We start from the raw sequence: 18,328 nt of genomic DNA on the forward strand, positions 1-18,328 counted from the left end.
TTTAAACAAAAATAGGCATGGTGGCACTTATCTTCATGTTATCTACTAACTGGACGTCGTTGATTAATATGATCCCCTAAAAGGCCTGACACCAACAGACGCTAAAGAAAAACCAAGTAACCATCTGGGTTTTGACGACCAGGTCATGATAATGTTAAACTTAGTTCATGAAGTGCTAAGTGCATGACAAAAATACGCAAGTGGCCACGAAAATATTTGGATACAAAGTGTCATACCAAGTTTAATTTCAAAGATGTTTGTTGGGTTTCCAACAATGAAAATAAAATACTTTTCACATTCATTAATAGCCCTTTATGTCAAAAATCATTAAGATATTATTTGAAGATATTTAGTAAATTTCCTACAGTAAATATATCAAAACTTTATTTTTGTTAGTGGATGCATTTGCTAAGGACTTTAAAGGTGATTTTCCCAATATTTAGATTTTTTTGCACCTTCAGATTACAGATCTTCCAATAGTTGTATCTTAGCCCAGTGGTTCTCAAACTTTTTCCGCATGCGGCCCCCCCAAAGAAAATGTTACATTTTAATTAAACAAAACATATTAAGTTATACAAAGTAGTGTTGTTGGTTAGTGGCCTTATTTTTTTTAGGTTTAATTACACAGAATTCATGATAAATGAATGTATTTTATAAAATGTCATAAAACTGGGGACCCCCTGGCACCATCTCGCCTGGGGGCCCCGGACCCCAGTTTGAGAAACACTGTCTTAGCCAAATATTGTCCTATCCTAACAAACCATACTTCAATGGAAAGCTTATTTATTAATTTATTTATATGATGTTTATATCTCAGTTTTAATGTACCCTTATGACTGGTTTTGTGGTCAAATTAAGGTACAAAAGATGTCACAACACTAAAAAATTGTGCTGAATAGCACCAAAAGCTCATAATCATAGATGAAGCATATATCAACTATAAAGCACCTACTGTATGAAGAACCCGGGGGTGATATAGCACCATATGGTTCTATATAGCACAATATGGTTCTACAGAGGTACTGCATAGGTGCTATATGGCATTTAAAATGGTTCCCCCTGTGATTACGAGCCAATGAACCACTTTTAGTGCTATTTAGCACCATTTGTTTTTAGAGTAGGGTTGTGCCCTTTCATAAAATACACCTTTGTACCTAAAGGGTGCATATTAGTATAATAAAGGTACATATTAGGACCCTTTTAAAGATTACCATCTTAGTGACAACTTTTGTACCTTGTCTACAACACTTTTTGTAAAAGTGTGCCGGTAATGTGTTTTCTATTGGTTTACTTGTGATAAGTTGACATATAAAAACGAGACTGTTTGACTTAATTTGTTAAAGTAATATAAAGTAATATAAAATATTTGAAGAGTTTGGTTCCAAAACGCAATAAATCCTTTTTGACTAATTTGGGTAAAAATGTGTTTTCTATACCAAGAAAGGGACTTGATCAAACCACTATTTTCTGTTACAAACTTTCACATAGCATCTTTAGGTTATAATAACATTAAAAATTCAAATCCATAATTTGATTTTCAAAGATTTATTAAATGCAATAAAGCCATTATTTTATTTTCGTTTGTTTTTAGATCGAAGTACAAAGTTGATGCGAAAAACTAGGATTTTGTGTGTATTCAAATCGCCGCCATTGTTGTTTACAGTGCGTGGAATGGTGCACTGTGATTGGTTAAGTAGATTTATTGCATTTTGCAGAGAAGGAGTGCTGGCGTTTGTCACGTTTTGGGGAAAAAAGGGAGAAAAGATGACAGAATAACACGGCGGATATCGGATTTCGCGTAAATTTAAGAATGTACTTTTTAATACTGACCTGATACAATACTGATTTTGGTGGTAACGCTTTTTTTAAAATGGCGTTTATCACGTTTGGAACCAAACTCTTCATATGTTGATTTGATGTCATTTTTTACACTGTGGCGAACTTTACAAGACTTTGTAATGGCTTTAATCACCATACCAAAATGTAAAGAACATTCTGTGAAAACATAACCTTGATGTCTTGATGTCTAATTATTCTTTGAAAAGTATTTATGGTTATATAATAAAAATGCCCAATAAACATATTGAATGATAAAGAAAGAAAAAAGAATAAACCCTGGTATATTGAAATCCTGTAAAAAGAAGAATAAGCTTTATCGGGATTTTGTAAAATATCGATCAGTAAAAGCAGAAAAAAATATAAAGCCTATAAAAATAAGCTGACTACTATAATGAGACGTCCAAAGAAAGATCATTATACAAACTTGTTGATGGAAAACAAAAGCAATATCAAAAGAATGTGGAAAGTCTTAAGGGAGGTTATGGGCATTAAAATGACTTCTAGTCAGCCATTATATTTAATGAATGAACGGAACATTGAGATAAGCGGTGAAAAAATGGCTGATGAATTTAATTCATTTATTGTTAATGTTGGTCCAAATCTTGCCAAAACTATACCTTTACATAATGAAAATAACAGTTTGAAAGGTGAAAGCAGAGTCATGCAATCATTTTTCTTGATGAAGTCAAGAAATTATTTCTGCTGTCTCTAGATTAAAAAGTAAATATTCATGTGATAGTGATGGCTTAGATATGTAAATTGTCAAAGAAACTATACATTACATTATTGGACCTTTAAAATATATAATTAATTTGTCTTTTAACACAGGTTTTTTTCCAGAAAAAAATGAAGGTGGCTAAAATTATTCCTATTTTTAAATCTGGGGATAGGCATAGTCTTATGAATTCTAGGCCTACATCTTTGTTTTCCCAATTTTCAAAAATTCTAGATAAGCTTTTTGTTAAGAGATTTGATCATTTTCTTAAAAAACATTCCTTGATACATGATAATCAGTTTGGGTTTCGAAGCACTGGCTCAACAGCTATGGCTTTGATGAAAATCACAGAGGACATTATTACAGAATTGGAGAATAAAAATCATACAGTTGGTGTTTTTATTGACCTCAAAAAGGTCTTCGATACTCTTGATCATGATATATTGATATCTAAATTACAGACATATGGAATAAGAGGTGTAGTATTGAATTGGATTGTTAGTTACTTAAAAAATAGACAACAATATGTGGAGTTTATAGGTCATGAATCTAAGTTGAAAACAATACAGTGTGGAGTCCCTCAAGGCTCTGTGCTGGGGCCTAAATTATTTACTTTATATATTAATGATCTCTTTGATGAATCAAAGATTTTATGTTTTGTTCTTTTTTTGGACGATATCAATTTTTTTTATCGGGGAAGAACTTATTGGTATTAATTTATAAAGGATACTGCCCCTGTGACAGCTTTGTACCTTAATTTCTGAGAGTGCACTGTAAATAAAATGCAGCATGAAGTTAAAACAACTTGGTTTAGCAAGTCAATTTAATCTATTTTATTAGAATGTAGGATCACATTAAATACCTGGGTTGCAGATTTTGTGGTAAAATAGTCTCGCAAATGTGGTGCAACCATTTAGTGAAGTCTCGCCTCACTGCATCCCTCAACATTAAAGAGGAAGTTCTGTTTTATTCCCGGGATAATCCCTGCCCGTCTGGGTCTCTCCTGGGAACGTCTAAGAGTTGTCAAAGGAGTTATTCACCTCTTCACGAGGTTCATGTAGGAATCCACATTGATGTCCGTCCCCGCCGGCCATTCTTGCCAGCTGCTGGGGCATGAATAGTAGACGGGATTAGAGCCAACAGCACAGACCGAAAAGAGAAGAGCCAGACGGGCCACTTGTCTACAGTGTCTCTCTGCCAGACTTTCATCAAAGATATACCTGACATATGAAGAGAGATCAGAGCTTGAAAATGAATGGAGATGGATCATATATTAACCCTTCCTACTCTTATCATGTATTTTTCACAGTAATGCTATTTTTGGTGTCCTAGTCAGACAAGTGAACATGAGGAGTGAGGCGAACACACAATTGGATGAAGAGGCATTTTTTTTACATGCTCAATCTGAACAAGATGAAACGTCTTAAAATTAGACCTCTAGTCTAGGGCATGCTACTAGACCATTGTTATGTCTGCAAGAGCCCGTTGGATTAGCATATCCTCATGAAAATGAAAGCGGCACCTAACTGGATTAAAGAAACTTGAATAAGGAGTTGCCTGCTGTGTAACCAACGGTGATTCGAGAGAGATTTCCCATTGTCTGCTCTATGCTTGTGCTTTCCTTCCAGCTAATCCTCGGCTATTCTCACCGACAACCTTGAGCTCACTGTTAATCTGGCCGTGAGGAGAGAAAGTGTTTGTCTGTGTTATGGAGAGTTTTTGGAAGTACAGTGTCTGTCTGATGGTAAGTTGCAGTTACTTTATCAAAAACTATACATTTCTTTCTTGTATGCCATTGAATGATGTTTTCAGCATCATTTGTATGAGTAAGGTTATTATTAGGTTGCAGGTGGGATGTGTAGATGGTTGGTGGTCTGTGTTTATAAAGTATCTATAGGAGGGAGTTTATGTTTAAAAATAGGCATAGTGAAGAATCGCAAGAATGCAAAGGTAAAGGTGTTTGGTTAATGGATGTTTAAAGTGAATTGCGTTAAAGAAGCATTGAAGTTTAGATCGTATGGTTTACATGACAGCATGTTAATTTCACAAAATTTTTAAGAGGTATTCATATTTGTTGAATATGTGGATGTATTACAGTTTATAACCCTGGACAAAGCCAGTCATAAGTCACGCGGGTATATTTGTAGCAATAGCCAACAATACATTGTATGGGTCAAAAGTAGGAATCATTAGGAAATTAAGTTAAGATTAGGGTTAGATATTTTGTAAATTTCCTGCTGTAAATATATAAAAAAATGTATTTAATAGTAGTAATATGTGTTGCTAAGGACTTCATTTTGACAAATTAAAAAAAATTAAATATTTGGATTTTTCTGATCTCATCTGGGCCAAATATTGTCCTATCTTATCAAACCATACATCAATGGATAGCTTATTAATTCAATTTCAGATGGTGTATAAATCTCTTTTTTATCCTAAAGACCTTATGACCCTTATGGTTTTGTGGTCCAGGGTCACACATAGATGCTCATCATATAAGAATTATTCAATCTAAACACATTTTGTGTAGTTTTTAACTCCCCACCATATACTGTGTTAAAGGATTACTCCACTTCATAAAAAACCCTGATAATTTACTCGCTCCCATGTCATCCAAGATGTTTATGTCTTTTTTGTTCAGTCGAGAACAAATTTAATTTTTTGAGGAAAACATTCCAGGATTTTTCCAGGAGCTTTTATTGAAGCTCTCGCCGGTGGCGATGTAAAAGCACAGTAAGACAAGAAGTTGTGGTTTAAAAATACTTTATTTGTGGAAAATGATTATTATTTCGCTAGATAAGACCCATATGCCTCAATTAGGATAATTAAGAGACCGTATGTTGAAACTGTGAACTGTTAAGGTCCACTAAAGTTCACTATATGGAGAAAAATCCTGAAATGTTTTCCTCAAAAAAACATAATTTCTTTTCGACTGAACAAATAAAGACAAACATCTAGGATGACATGGGGGGTGAGTAAATGATCAGGATTTTTTATGAAAGTGAAGTAATCTTTATTGTTTAATAAAACAGAGTTTACAGACTAAAATCTTATTGGATGAAGTGATGAACTACAATTTAAGCCCGTGTAAAATATAGATAAATGCACATTTAAATGAATTTCTATATTTTTATCCACCAAGTGTATAAATGTAAATAAAATATAGAAAGGTGAAAAAGTTGTTATTTTTTGTCCGAAAGGTCATATCTGTCAAAAATATTTTTTGTACATATATTTTACATTTTTTGGGTATTATTGCAGTGTGCCTGTCTTTAAACCAAGGGTTCGTTTTAGGGTAAACAATTGATCCCAAGATCAAATATGGGAAAAATCTGTTACGCATATACATTATGTACTGATCACCTTCTGTTCCTGTCTGAAATTGTTGCAGAACCTTTTGAGATTTGATCAGAAAGTCTTGACTTAAAGTTTATTACCTCAGCTAAGAAATCATGTTTGCTATAGATTGTATGTAATGTAAGATCTTATTATATCTTATATTATTCAGTTTACACATTATGTATAGCTTTTTACTGTATCTTCCATTTTCACACCTGAAAAATGTATAAAAATGACAAGAGTAAATAATTCTCTCTGTCTCTCTCTCTCTCTCTCTCTCTCTCTCTCTCTCTCTCTCTCTCTCTCTCTGTCTGTCAGGGTGCAGTTGAACTCCAGGTATGAATGAGCCTCATGTGCAGCAGTCAGCTGGGCTCGATGGGAATCTGGCTCCTGTGGTTTTGGTGAAACCTGAGACCTTCACAGATCCTGCACAGGAAGTCCTTCACAGTAATTCTTGTGTCTGCTCTGTGATTCCTGCACACGGCGACAACAGGTCAGTCGAAACTAGGTCAGCCAAATTTCTAAACCCCAAATATCCACATTAGTGATGCATGAAACACGTGGCTTGTTATACCTGGGTAAAGTTGGCCCCTTACGGCAAAAAAAAAGATATTTTCAAATATAATTTAACCAGCATTTTTTATGATTTTCACAAAAGTTTAATGCCTTCCAGAAAATATATACAAAACTTTTAATGAATACATCTGTTATCTTATGTCCTACTCTACAAAATGAGTCCATTCACAGCTTTTTCTTTGGTTGTGTGCATATAAAATCCCTTTCTATTTATTGTATGTGCAGAACAAAGACAAAGTACTTTTATATGAAAAATGTATTTTCGCACCCTTCAGTAAAATGAGAATAACTTTTGCATGCGACATGCTAAAGAGTTCATTCTTTTTTTGGGTGTTTACTGTCTGCTGCTGGTAACAACCAGAACCTGCAGTCTGCTAGAGCACCCAGAACCAGAGTTATACACTATCAAAGACAAAAACAGCAGCTTTTTATGTAACTTTTCTGTAAAATGAGATAAAGATATTGCATTTGAAGAGTTTGGTTCCAAAACGCAATAAATCCATTTTGACAAATTTTGGTAAAAACATGTTTTCTATACCAAGAAAGTGTCAAGATGAAAACCACTATTTTCTGTTACAAACTTTCACATAGCATCTTTAGGTTATAAAAACATAAAAAATTCAAATCCATAACTTGATTTTCAAAGATTTATTATAAAAACTGATTATTTTTTCCACAAAATGCAATAAATCCATGACAAGTTTTTATTCAAAATGCTATAAATCTATTCAATCAATAGCCTATATAAATGTGCATTCATCTTTGCCATGTTATATTCATTTAGTTGACTAGTTGTACACACTAATTAAAAATATAAACATTAATGTCATTAATCAAAACACTTACTTTGTCATATTAAGAACACTGTCATTGCTGCGGTTATACTTGACGTCGTGGCTTAATGTTTTTCACAGCGATCAGCTGTAAAATGTTTTGGTCCTGCTCGATTTTCATTGACTTTGAGTAAAATTATGGAAAGTTTTTCATAAGATCTCCTGGGGTCAATGTGTTATCATGACAGAACCTTGATGCTGTCGGCCCGGGCAAACAAGCACCCGTCTCTGGCGTAAATTATTAGATGTTGATGGCTTACGTTTCTTTCCCGTCACAGAAAACCATCACAGGTTTATCAATGCTATTAAAGTATTATTTTGTTTTTGTTTGTTTGTTGATCACGAAGTACAAAGTAGATGAGGATAACTAGGACTCCGTGTACTCAGCGCGCCGCCATTGTTTGTTTACATTGCGTGAATGGTGCGCTGCAATCTGTGGAGTGGATTTATGGCATTCTGTAGAAAAGGGGGAGTGGCGTTTATTTATTTTATTTTGGAACCAAACTCTTCATTTATTCCACTGTATGTGGTTATGGGGACACTTCAAATGTTTTTAGGCAGAAATTGTATACAAAAAGGGTATTATTACTCCCATCAGATGGAGTAAAATAACTTCTGCATAGATTAAGATAGAGAAAAAATTCCTTTTTCCTCTGTAAGCTGATAATTCCTGGAATCAAACAAAACTGTCTGCAGGTTTTGTTACCACTCAGGGCCAGAGTTATACACTTTTAAATACAGACTTTAGAAAAAAAACATCAAAAAGCGCCTATTTATTTTTGTGTTTATTAGAGGAATGACAACACATACAACCATGTTGAGCACTTTCAACAGTGTTTTATGTCATTTCAAAGGGTTTCCTGTAAAATGATACCAAACTTTTGGATGTGCACCTCTACATGAGAAGCTTTTTAAATTTGGTAAGCCAAATCCAGGCATAAATACCAAAAATAACCTCAGAGAGTGACTGGTTAAGAAGACACCGCGTTCTACCTCAGGGCACCTTGTTATTCTGGAATTAAATAATAATTTTAATTGAATAAATAAATGCGGATAAACCGCATACTGCGCGGGTGAACCATTCAAAATCTAAAACCCTATTTCTTTCTCTTTAGTCTGCCTGTAGATGAGCCGTTTTGTCGTATCTGTCATGAGGGCAGCGGTGGGGGCGATCTGTTATCTCCCTGCGATTGTGCCGGGTCTCTGGCGATGGTTCATCGTGTTTGTCTGGAGCACTGGCTCATGGCCTCCGGCACCAACCACTGTGAGCTGTGCCGCTATCAGTTCGCTCTGGAGAAACGTCCTAAACCATTCATTGAGGTAAAATTATTAATACTGCTCTTTAAAGATCTCCAAACAGGTTTAATAATTCTCACAGTGCCAACTTGGAAGGATTCAGTTGTGCACACTGTAAAACAATTGTAGTGAGTAGATACACCAGGCCTTTACATACTAGGCAATTTTAAAATCTTAACCAATTTTAAATTCCTGGGAGACCACAGACTAGAGGTCTTTTCAGGTCCAAAAAAATGTACCCTACCTAAAATGAATCACTTTTTACCCATAACTATTTTTTTTTTTTTAAAGAAAACCCAGAGACAAACCAGAGAAAATAAGACTTGAGTCCGACCCAGTGGCAATATTTTTAACCCAACTGGACCAGGATGTAAACACCATCGATGTGTGGATTTTTGGCCATGACATGAAAATCTGACTTTTTCCATGTTTAAGTAATTGGGTCCCCAATCAACCTAGAAAATATGAAAAAGATCAACACAGTTACTTAGTTTTGGTAAACCATTCTCTACAAGCACGTGAAAAATTTTTGGCTCTCCTTATGATGTCATAAAGAGCTGTTATTATAATAATACCGCCCCCTTAATCTGCACTATCCAATCACAGCACTGCCATTTAGTGCAGAGAGAAAGAGAGAGATAGAAAATAATTCACAGCACAATTGAGTTTCAATTTCAACAAACCACCATCATTGTGATCAGTTTTTGTAATTCATCCGCTCATTTGCATTGTAAAGGACACACTCCAAACGGCACATTTTTGCTCATACCTACAAAGTGGCAATTTATGTTATAAAAAATATTTATATGGTATTTTAAGCTAAAACTTTACATATGTGCTCTGGGGACACCAAAGATTTATTTGACATCAAAAGTCTTGTGACATGGCCCCTTAAAATGTGTCAAAAATATATATATAAACTTGACGGGCAGATATAAGGTTTTCTTCAGTGAAGTCAGTGGATGCTCGACTGTTGCAGAATTGAGATGGGTATACGCAGGTATAAATACACATAGGTACGGCAGACAGCATTAGATGGAAAAAGTACTTGCCGTATTCTTGTATCGACATGTCTTCGATTTGGGATTTTGACGTGAGCAGCAGCAAAATAATCATCGAATAATTTTTTTGGAATAATATATCAATTGAAAATAATAAATGGGTTTGTGACAAGCCCCTAAAATGACCATACCCCCTGATCGCCACTTGACTGTTTAACAAAGTGACCAAAACATTTCTAAACCAGCCGAAGAGCAGATCAAATCAGCCAACCAGCTTAGGTTGGTTTTAGCTTTTGATTGCTAAATAAGCTAAAAATATTAATAGTTGTCTGTCTCAAACCCATTGTTTTATTTGAGAAGATATAAATATTTAATGTTACGCTATGATTTTCTCTTTTTATTAATTTACACGGCTCATTGGAATGCTGGATTCTGATTTGCCAATTCAGACATTTGCAGGTTTGTTATTCCCAGATAACAACCGCTCAAAGCTAATAACACACGGTAACCCAGATGCTGCAAATCATTTTGACAGGTACAGTTTAATATTACACAAAATATTTGTCTTTTAACTCATTCCCCGCCAGCCATTTTTTTGAAAAGTTGCCTGCCAGCCGTTTTTGTGATTTTCACAAGTTTCACAAAATGCCTTCTAGAAAAATGTCTTCTATAAATATATAAACATACAAATATATCAAATGAAAGAACAGATCCTCTGCTCTTAAACAAACAATAAACAAACAAAATGGGGAAAAAAAAAACATTTCATACTATCTATATTTTTTCTGTACTTTTAAACTCTTAAATATGGGTATTTTTCTTCAAAAATTAAATTTTTTTAGCAAATAGCTGAAATAATTGCATTTTTGTGAATGAATTCTGTTAGAGATCAGATTCCAAATAATTACGACATACACAGAGTTTAAAATTAGTAAATCAATTTTTTGATTCAGTTTTTTTATAAATTGGGTAAGAGCACCATATAGTGCATAATCGGTATTACATATTAACATTAAAATCATCAGAAACGTAATTTTTTTTATGAAAATGTTTTCTCTATATTGACGAGAAAACAGTTAATAGTGCTGTGACAGATCGCAGTTTATCCGGGATCCGTACAGATCACAACCCACGCTTCGACTCGCAAGCGATTCGCGGATTAATATGCAAATTTAAATCAGGAAAGTTTATCATTTGCACGTGTTTCTAATGTTTGCAAATGTTAACATTCAAGTGATTTAAAACAATGTAACCGCAAGAAAGCGTTAAGTGAGCAGATTTCTGTACGCACATGCGGTTTAATGTGTCCGGTCCAGCTCCAGTCAGATCATCCTTTCAAAGATCAGAACTCCTCATATGTAAACTATAGAGAGAGTTGCGCTACTGTGTCTCATACTGTAGTCCATTAACATGCATTCGCTGAATAGAGCAATGAAAACCAACGTAACGTTTTTATGAAGCAAAGCGACAGTTTATGCTGCGTCTTCTTCCTGAAGCGCCGTTTGGAATTCACCTGTGTGTGTGTGCACGCGTTTAAGTGCCCTCACTAGTGCGTATACATATACTTCAAGAAAGTAAGCCAACATAAAATCTTTCTGTTCTTGACAGGGCACAAAATGATCTCACAGTATTCTTTTTCTAATAAAAACATTTGTTTATGTCTTAAGTGAATTATAGAGTCAGAAACCAGTCTGCTTATTTGGTCTTAACTCTTTCACCGCCATTGACGAGATATCTCGTCAATTAAGAGAAAACGCTTCCCCGCCAATGACGAGATTTTCCGTCTTTCCGCAATACCGCTATTATTCCGCAACTTTTTAAACCCGGAAGTATTGCCCTATGGCAAGCTGCTGCATGTCCGTGTCTGTTTTAAAGATCGCTCTGAATGGGATCTCTATGAAAAGTCCGTCACAAAAATTGAATTATCTCTGCTTTTTGCTCAAAATGTGGTGTTTTTGCAGAAACCTACCCATATTCAAAAGCTGATTACAAAAGAACCACTAAAGGTAGGATGAAACAGTTTTTTTTTTTTTTGAAAGCAGAGGGTCTGTTCTTTCTTTTGGTATATTGTATGTTTATATATTTAAAGAAGAACATTTTCTGGAAGGCATTAAACTTTGGTGAAAATCATGAAAAACGCTGGCGCTGGCTGGCAACTTTTTTTTTTAAACGCTGGCGGTGAAAGAGTTAAAGAGACAGTAACCTCAATTAACCTCCTTAAGTCTGTGTCATTAATGTTAATCAAACAACCCAAGACAAAGAGAAAATCACTTCTGTGGCTCTAAAATAATAATAATAATTATTAATTTGTACAATAAAGAGAGTGTTATTATTCATATAATTCAATTTATGTACCATCTAATGCTAATTTTAGACCTTACTTAATGTGCAACTTTGTTCTTTTTTATAAATGTTTGTTATTAGATTTTTCCCACCCTTTTTTTTGCTGATCCGATCCGTGCCTCAAAAACCGTAATGTGATCCGAACCGTGAGTTTTGTGATCCGTCACAGCCCTAAGAGTTAATAACATGACATTATATTTACAATTAAACCACATGGTGTGCTCGTGATGTCTTGGTTTTTTCTCACAGAAACTCTGCATTTGTTAAAAAAATCTATTTCAAATCAATATTTAATGTTCCTCACCTTACTATGAGGTAAATACCCGTGTAATAAGCGGGATAATGTAAAGGCATCCGTTTGTTATCTTGAAATAATCGCTGATACAAGATAACACTTATTACTGCGATTAGAACCGGATGCCTCTACATTACCCCTAACACAACAGTTAAAGCCTTGGAAGTGGAAAAAGTCACTAAATGTTTTGAAAATTTCTGTAGAAATTACAGTTTTTCTGGGTATTGCCAGTAACTTACTGTAGATTTTACATTTATGTTATTTACTGGCAACAGTTTGTTCAAAGTTAAATGAACATGAAACATTTTCAGTCTTTATCTTCTACAGTAAGTTACTGGCAAACAGCTGCATAATTACAGCAATTTTTTTACAGTGTACAACAAACAATTTTTAGGTGGTGAACTTTTAAAAAGGACTAATTTTCTTTATTTAAACGTACTAACCCTCTAATCACTGTTGTCCTCTGGGTTGTAGTGGCTCACGGCACCTTCGTTGCAGCACCAGAGGAGAACCCTGTGCGGAGATGCGATCTGTTTCCTGTTTATCACGCCCTTAGCCAGTTTATCTGGCTGGCTTTGTGCGCAGGGAGCCGTGGATCTGTACTACAGCAACAGCATTGAAGCTATTGGACTTATTGTTCTCACACTGACCTTGTTCACTATTTACCTCTTCTGGACTCTTGTAAGTTCACTCTTGGTTTTAGTGCAATTAAATGTAGGTGTACACTTGCAATGCATTCGGTGTCTTTCATCTTTGATGGAATTTATTTATGTACATTTTTTGATGGAGTCTGAACACATAACCCAACTTTTCTTTTTGTTACCGCAGGTGACTTTACGTTACCATGTTCATCTTTTCAGGACATGGAATACAACAAATCCCAGCGTCCGACTCCAGATTCCCCACCCCAGAAAGACCCCCCAGAAAAAAACATATGTAACAGTGCACTCATCGTGCAAAAACAAGAAAGAGACAGTGGTGTAGCTTCAAAAGACAATGGCTTAATTGTCATTATATCAGACACACACTCTTTGGAGCAACACCCAATATAGTGAGTTGGAATGACACAGAATTGGATCTAAATCCTGATTGGGAGCAATATTGGGATTTAATTGGACACCTTTCTTATTTCTTTAATGTTCTGATCTGGAGAAATACCTTGATTTAGAGCGACACGTAATTCAAGTCCAACATCAAATGTATTTAAGAATGATGATTAAATGATGATGCAACATTGTTTTAAAGGGGTCATATTATGATTTTTAAGATGAACAATAAATCTTTGGTGTCCCCAGAATACATATGTGATGTTTTAGCTCAAAATACCTCATAGATCATTTATTATAACATATTAAAATTGACACTTTGTAGTCCTGGGTGTGTCCTTTTAAATGCAAATGAGCTGATGAAATGCAATGGTGGTTTGAAACTCAATTGTGCTGTCAATTATTTCTCTCTTTTTCTTTATACTAAATGGCAGTGCCGTGGTTGGATAATGTAAATTAAGGGGTGGTATTATTATGATTAGATTGCTCACATAGGGAGTGAAATCTGAATGACCTAATTTTTCCCATGCTTGAAGAGAACAAGTTACTGGGTTGTTCTTTTTCATTTTTTCATGATTTTATTACCATGTTAAGTGCCTTAGGGTATACAAATAGAGTAGGAAGTGTGAAACAAGTAAATAAACATTTATGTTCCGGCTGGTACGAAAACCTGAGATGTTCTTTCCTCCTGAGATCTGAATCATTCGGAGAGATTTGTGATTGTAATGCTAAATCGCTTTTCTCCTTTAAAACAACATCAGAATGCAAATGTCTCAGTTTCAGAGGCAAATAAACTGCAGTCAGTAAAACACTGGCATCTCTTTAACTAATAAATCTTCACCCAAAAATGTATTCCTTATTCATTCCAAATCTGTAGACTGTTTTTTTAAGATGTAAAATAAATCTTTGGTGTCCCCAAAGTACCTATGTAAAGTTTTAACTCAAAATAAACCACAGATAATTTATAATGGCATGTTAAAAGTAACAATTTGTAGGTGTGATCAAAAATGTGCCGTTTTTGGGTGTATCCTTTAAAATGCAAATGAGCTGATGAAATGCAAACACTGATTGCAATAATTCAATTGTTTTCAAGTATTTTCTCTTTCTCTCTGCACCAATTGGTAGTGCTGTGGTTGGATAGTGCAGATTAAAGGTGCAATTTGTAAGATATTTGCAGTAAAATGTCCAAAAACCACTAGGCCAGTGTTATATATTTTGTCCAGCTGATTACTATCAATATCTGTAATGTTTTCAACTACTTGTAAATCATGAGAAAATTGCCATTCAAAACATTGACACGGGGCAGTGCAGTCTCCTGTCAATGACGTTAATATCCATGTGACCCTTTGTCACCGCCTTTACTGACGTAAACCACATGACAACAGTGGTCGAGCTCGAAAAAATAAAATGGCGGCCAAGGAAGCAGCTGGAGCACAAATTTAGTGAAAATAAACGTATATTTTCACTTTTTAAGCATTTTAATTGCATTTCTAGCGAGAAATTAGTATTGTAGTTTTCAAATATGTGATTAGTTATCACAAAGGCGCTCTCTGTTTATATTTCAAACACGCTGCCTTTGAAGTGCGTCGGAAAGCCTTTCTCTGAGCGGCCTTCAGGCCTCCGAAGCCGAAGTCATTTCCTCAAGAGGCAGCGAGGCAACAAGTCCTCACTGCCTTGAGTTTTCGGACGCAGCGAGCCAGTCTTGTGGACAAATGCGGAACTATGCGATAGCGCCTGTCGGGCTACGCGCTTGCTTATGAACTTATGGATATCTCTGTACCGTCTGCCGCTGGTTGTGTCAGCTCCTGTAAGCGTACGGGCCAACCAAATGACCCAAGAAGAGTTTGGAACAAAACGAGGGAGGATCAATTTGTTGTTGCATTATCTGGATGGAGAGAGCTTCACAACAACATTTAACTAGACCGAGATTCTGATCCTGCTTGTGTTTTACGCGATGGGTGAGTTGTTTTGATTCGTAACCCTTCAAAAAACGTATGCTATTATATTGATCACAACATTAGTGTGTAGATTGTAATCAGCGCGTCTTCCCGCGGACGATATGCACATCAAAAGGTATTGTACAGCAATATAAATGGTCATTTTAAGACACTTCACAATAAGATTTGTACTGTCAATACATTATGTCAAAAATCATTGTAGATTGTAAGTTGAAAACTTAATTCTGTGCTGTGTTTACCATCGAATTTGGACTAATACTGTAATATCAATATGACTAACAATTTCGTTTTGAACATCACATATAAACTTACATAATGAAATAAACTATGTCATCAAACGCAACATTTATAAGACTTGATTACCTTACGTGATTTCTCGTTCGCATCTAATTGATGGCCATCAGTGGTTGAGTTAAAGACTACAAATCCCATAATTCCACGCTGCTTCAAAGCGTCAGTAAACAACATCATTGTTATTGTTTGATCTGGCGCCATCTAGCGGCGAAAATAATACAAACTGCATCTTTAAGGGGTGGTATTATCAGGGACGGTTCAAGATATTTGGAGGTCCTAGGCAAAATGTAGTGTTTTTTTCTACCCTGTAAGAAATAATTTAACCTCTTACACTCTGAGGCTATTTTGGGGATTTCCGCCTGGATTTGGCCTACCCAATTTCAAAAGCTTCCCATACCCACATGCAGAGGTTTACATACAAAAGTTTGGTATCATTTTACAGGAAACCTTTTGAAATTACATAAAACACTGTTGAAAGTGCTCAACATGGTTGTATGTGATATCAGTCCTCTAATAAACACAAAAATAAATAGGCTTTTTGATGTTTTTTTTCTAAAGTCTGTATTTAAAAGTGTATAACTCTGGCCCTGAGTGGTAACAAATATCTTTATATCATTTTGCAGAAAACCCTTTGAAGTTACATAAAAAGCTGCTGTTTGTGACAAATATTGTTATTTATGTTGTGTTTCATATGATGAAACACCAAATTGCCTTTTTTATGTTGTAAACACTGTCTTTGAAAGTGAATAACTCTGGTTCTGTCTGGTCTAGCAGACTGCAGACAGTTCTGGTTGTTACCAGCAGCAGATAGTAAACACCCAAAAAAGAATGAACTCTTTGGCATGTCATACTCAAAAGTTATTCTTATTTTACTGAAGGGTGTGAAAATACATTTTTCATATAAATATTAATTTTTTAAAGCAAGGGATTATATATGCACACAACCAAAGAAAATGCTGTGAATGGACTCATTGTTTAGAGTAGGACCTAAGATAAAGATGATGTATTATTTGTGGCTATCAGTGCTATCTGAGGCAGTTCACACTCAAGTTTCCCATATGTTTACAAAAGACCATTTTTTACCTCATTATTCATTCGACGATTGTTGGATATGTGTTGATAATAGAACAAAAATAACGCTGTATTATTCCTGAGAATGAGAGCTTTCATTTGATATAAGACTTGCCCATGTTTGTCATACTTGAAAAATATGAAATATGTGAATATTAAATCATATAATAAATTGTCGGGGGGGTGATAGTGTAAATTAAGTGTAAATAACTTTCTTACAGTGAAAGATATCTCAAAATGATGCATATCTGCAGAAAGTAGAGAGTCTAAGCTTTCACACAGTATCTCATATGTGGTACTGGGTCCATGACGGACCATTAAAAATTAAAGGAATATTTTATATTAAGTCAAAATAAGATAATTCTGGACCCGGTACAGGGTCCACAGAGTCAAACAAGTTAAGCACTGCAGTTATCAATTGATCAAATGATCGTACAAATGATCAGTTTAGTTAGTTAAGCTAAGTTAGGTTAAGTTAGTTTAAAGTTAGTTTAGTTATGTTAAGTTAAGTTACATTAAGTTAGGTTTAGTTAGTTAAGTTAGTTTAAGTTAATTTAAGTTAGTTTAGTATGGCAAGTTAGTTTAGTTAGTTAAGTTTAAAGTTACTTACGGTTAAGAAAGTTTACTTGGTTAATATATTTAGGATAAGTTAGTTTAGTTAGTTAGTTAAAGTTAGTTTAGTTAACGTTAGTTTAGTTAAAGTTAGTTTAGTTAGCTTAAGTTAGTTAGATTACTTAAGTTAGTTAATTTATTTAGGGTAAGTTAGTTTAGTTAGGATAAGTTAATAAGGATAAGTAAGTTTAGTTAGTTTACTTAGTTAGCTTGAGTTTACTTAGTTTGTTAAGTTAGTTTAGTTACTTAATTTAGTTTAGTTAGTTAAGTAGTTACCTTAGTTTAGTTAGTTAGTTTGAGCTAGGTTAGGTAGGTTTGGTAAGTTAGTTTAGTTTAGTTAGTTAAGTAGTTAACTTAGTTTAGTTTAGTTAGTTAATGTAAGTTATTTTAGTCAAGTTAGTTTACTTGGTTAGTTTAGTTAGCTAAGTTGGTTTACATAGTTTAGTTAGTTAATTTGGGTAAGTTAATTTAAGTTAGCTTAGTTAGTTAGCTGAGTTAGTTAGTTTTGTTAGATAAGTTAGTTAATTTATTTAGGGTAAGTTAGTTTAGTTAGTTAGGATAAGTTAGTTTAGTTTAGTTATGTTAGTTTACCTAGTTAGCTTTAGTTAGTTTGGTTAGTTAGGTTGGTAAGAAAGGTTAATTTAGCTAGTTAATGTAGTTAAATTGGTAAGTTTGGTTAGGTTAGTTAGTTTAAGTTATATTAGTTGGCTTAAGTTAGTTTTTGTTATTTTAGCTTAGTTTAGTTAGTTAGCTGAGTTAGTTTAGTTACATAAGTTATTTAGTTAATTTATTAAGGGTAAGTTAGTATAGTTAGTTTAGTTAGTTAGGATAAGATAGTGTAGTTAGTTAAGTTAGTTTACTTGATTTACTTAGTTTAGCTAGTTAGCTCGAGTTAGTTAAGTTAGTTTACTTATTTAAGTTAGCTAAGTTATTTTAGTTAGGATATGTTAGTTTAGTTTGTTAAGTAGTTACCTTAGTTTAGTTAGTTAAGGTAAGTTAGTTTAGTTAGTTTAGTTTAGTTAGTTAAGTAGTTAACTTAGTTTAGTTAGTTAAGGTAAGTTATTTTAGTCAAGTTAGTTTACTTGGTTAGTTTAGTTAGCTAAGTTGGTT

General features: G+C 34.4%; 1 protein-coding gene across 3 annotated transcripts; it reads left to right on the forward strand.

The window, feature by feature from the left end:
• Window positions 1–547: 547 nt before the first annotated feature.
• LOC135731466 (E3 ubiquitin-protein ligase MARCHF3) lies at window positions 548–15,936 on the forward strand. 3 transcript variants are annotated; one of them, XM_073811885.1, is made up of 5 exons: window positions 548–4,298; window positions 6,212–6,401; window positions 8,418–8,622; window positions 12,712–12,918; window positions 13,066–15,936. In XM_073811885.1, the coding sequence occupies exons 2-5, from the start codon at window positions 6,232–6,234 to the stop codon at window positions 13,219–13,221; spliced, it is 738 nt and encodes a 245-aa protein (XP_073667986.1). In that variant the 5' UTR covers window positions 548–4,298; window positions 6,212–6,231; the 3' UTR covers window positions 13,222–15,936. The 3 variants fall into 3 exon arrangements, with proteins under 3 accessions (XP_073667986.1, XP_065105530.2, XP_073667987.1); XM_065249458.2 differs by having other exon boundaries at window positions 552–4,298; window positions 6,212–6,386; XM_073811886.1 differs by lacking the exon at window positions 548–4,298 and having other exon boundaries at window positions 5,637–6,401.
• Window positions 15,937–18,328: the final 2,392 nt, after the last annotated feature.

This window comes from Paramisgurnus dabryanus, chromosome 2, assembly GCF_030506205.2.
Source record: "Paramisgurnus dabryanus chromosome 2, PD_genome_1.1, whole genome shotgun sequence".
NCBI classification, from domain to species: Eukaryota; Metazoa; Chordata; class Actinopteri; order Cypriniformes; family Cobitidae; genus Paramisgurnus; species Paramisgurnus dabryanus.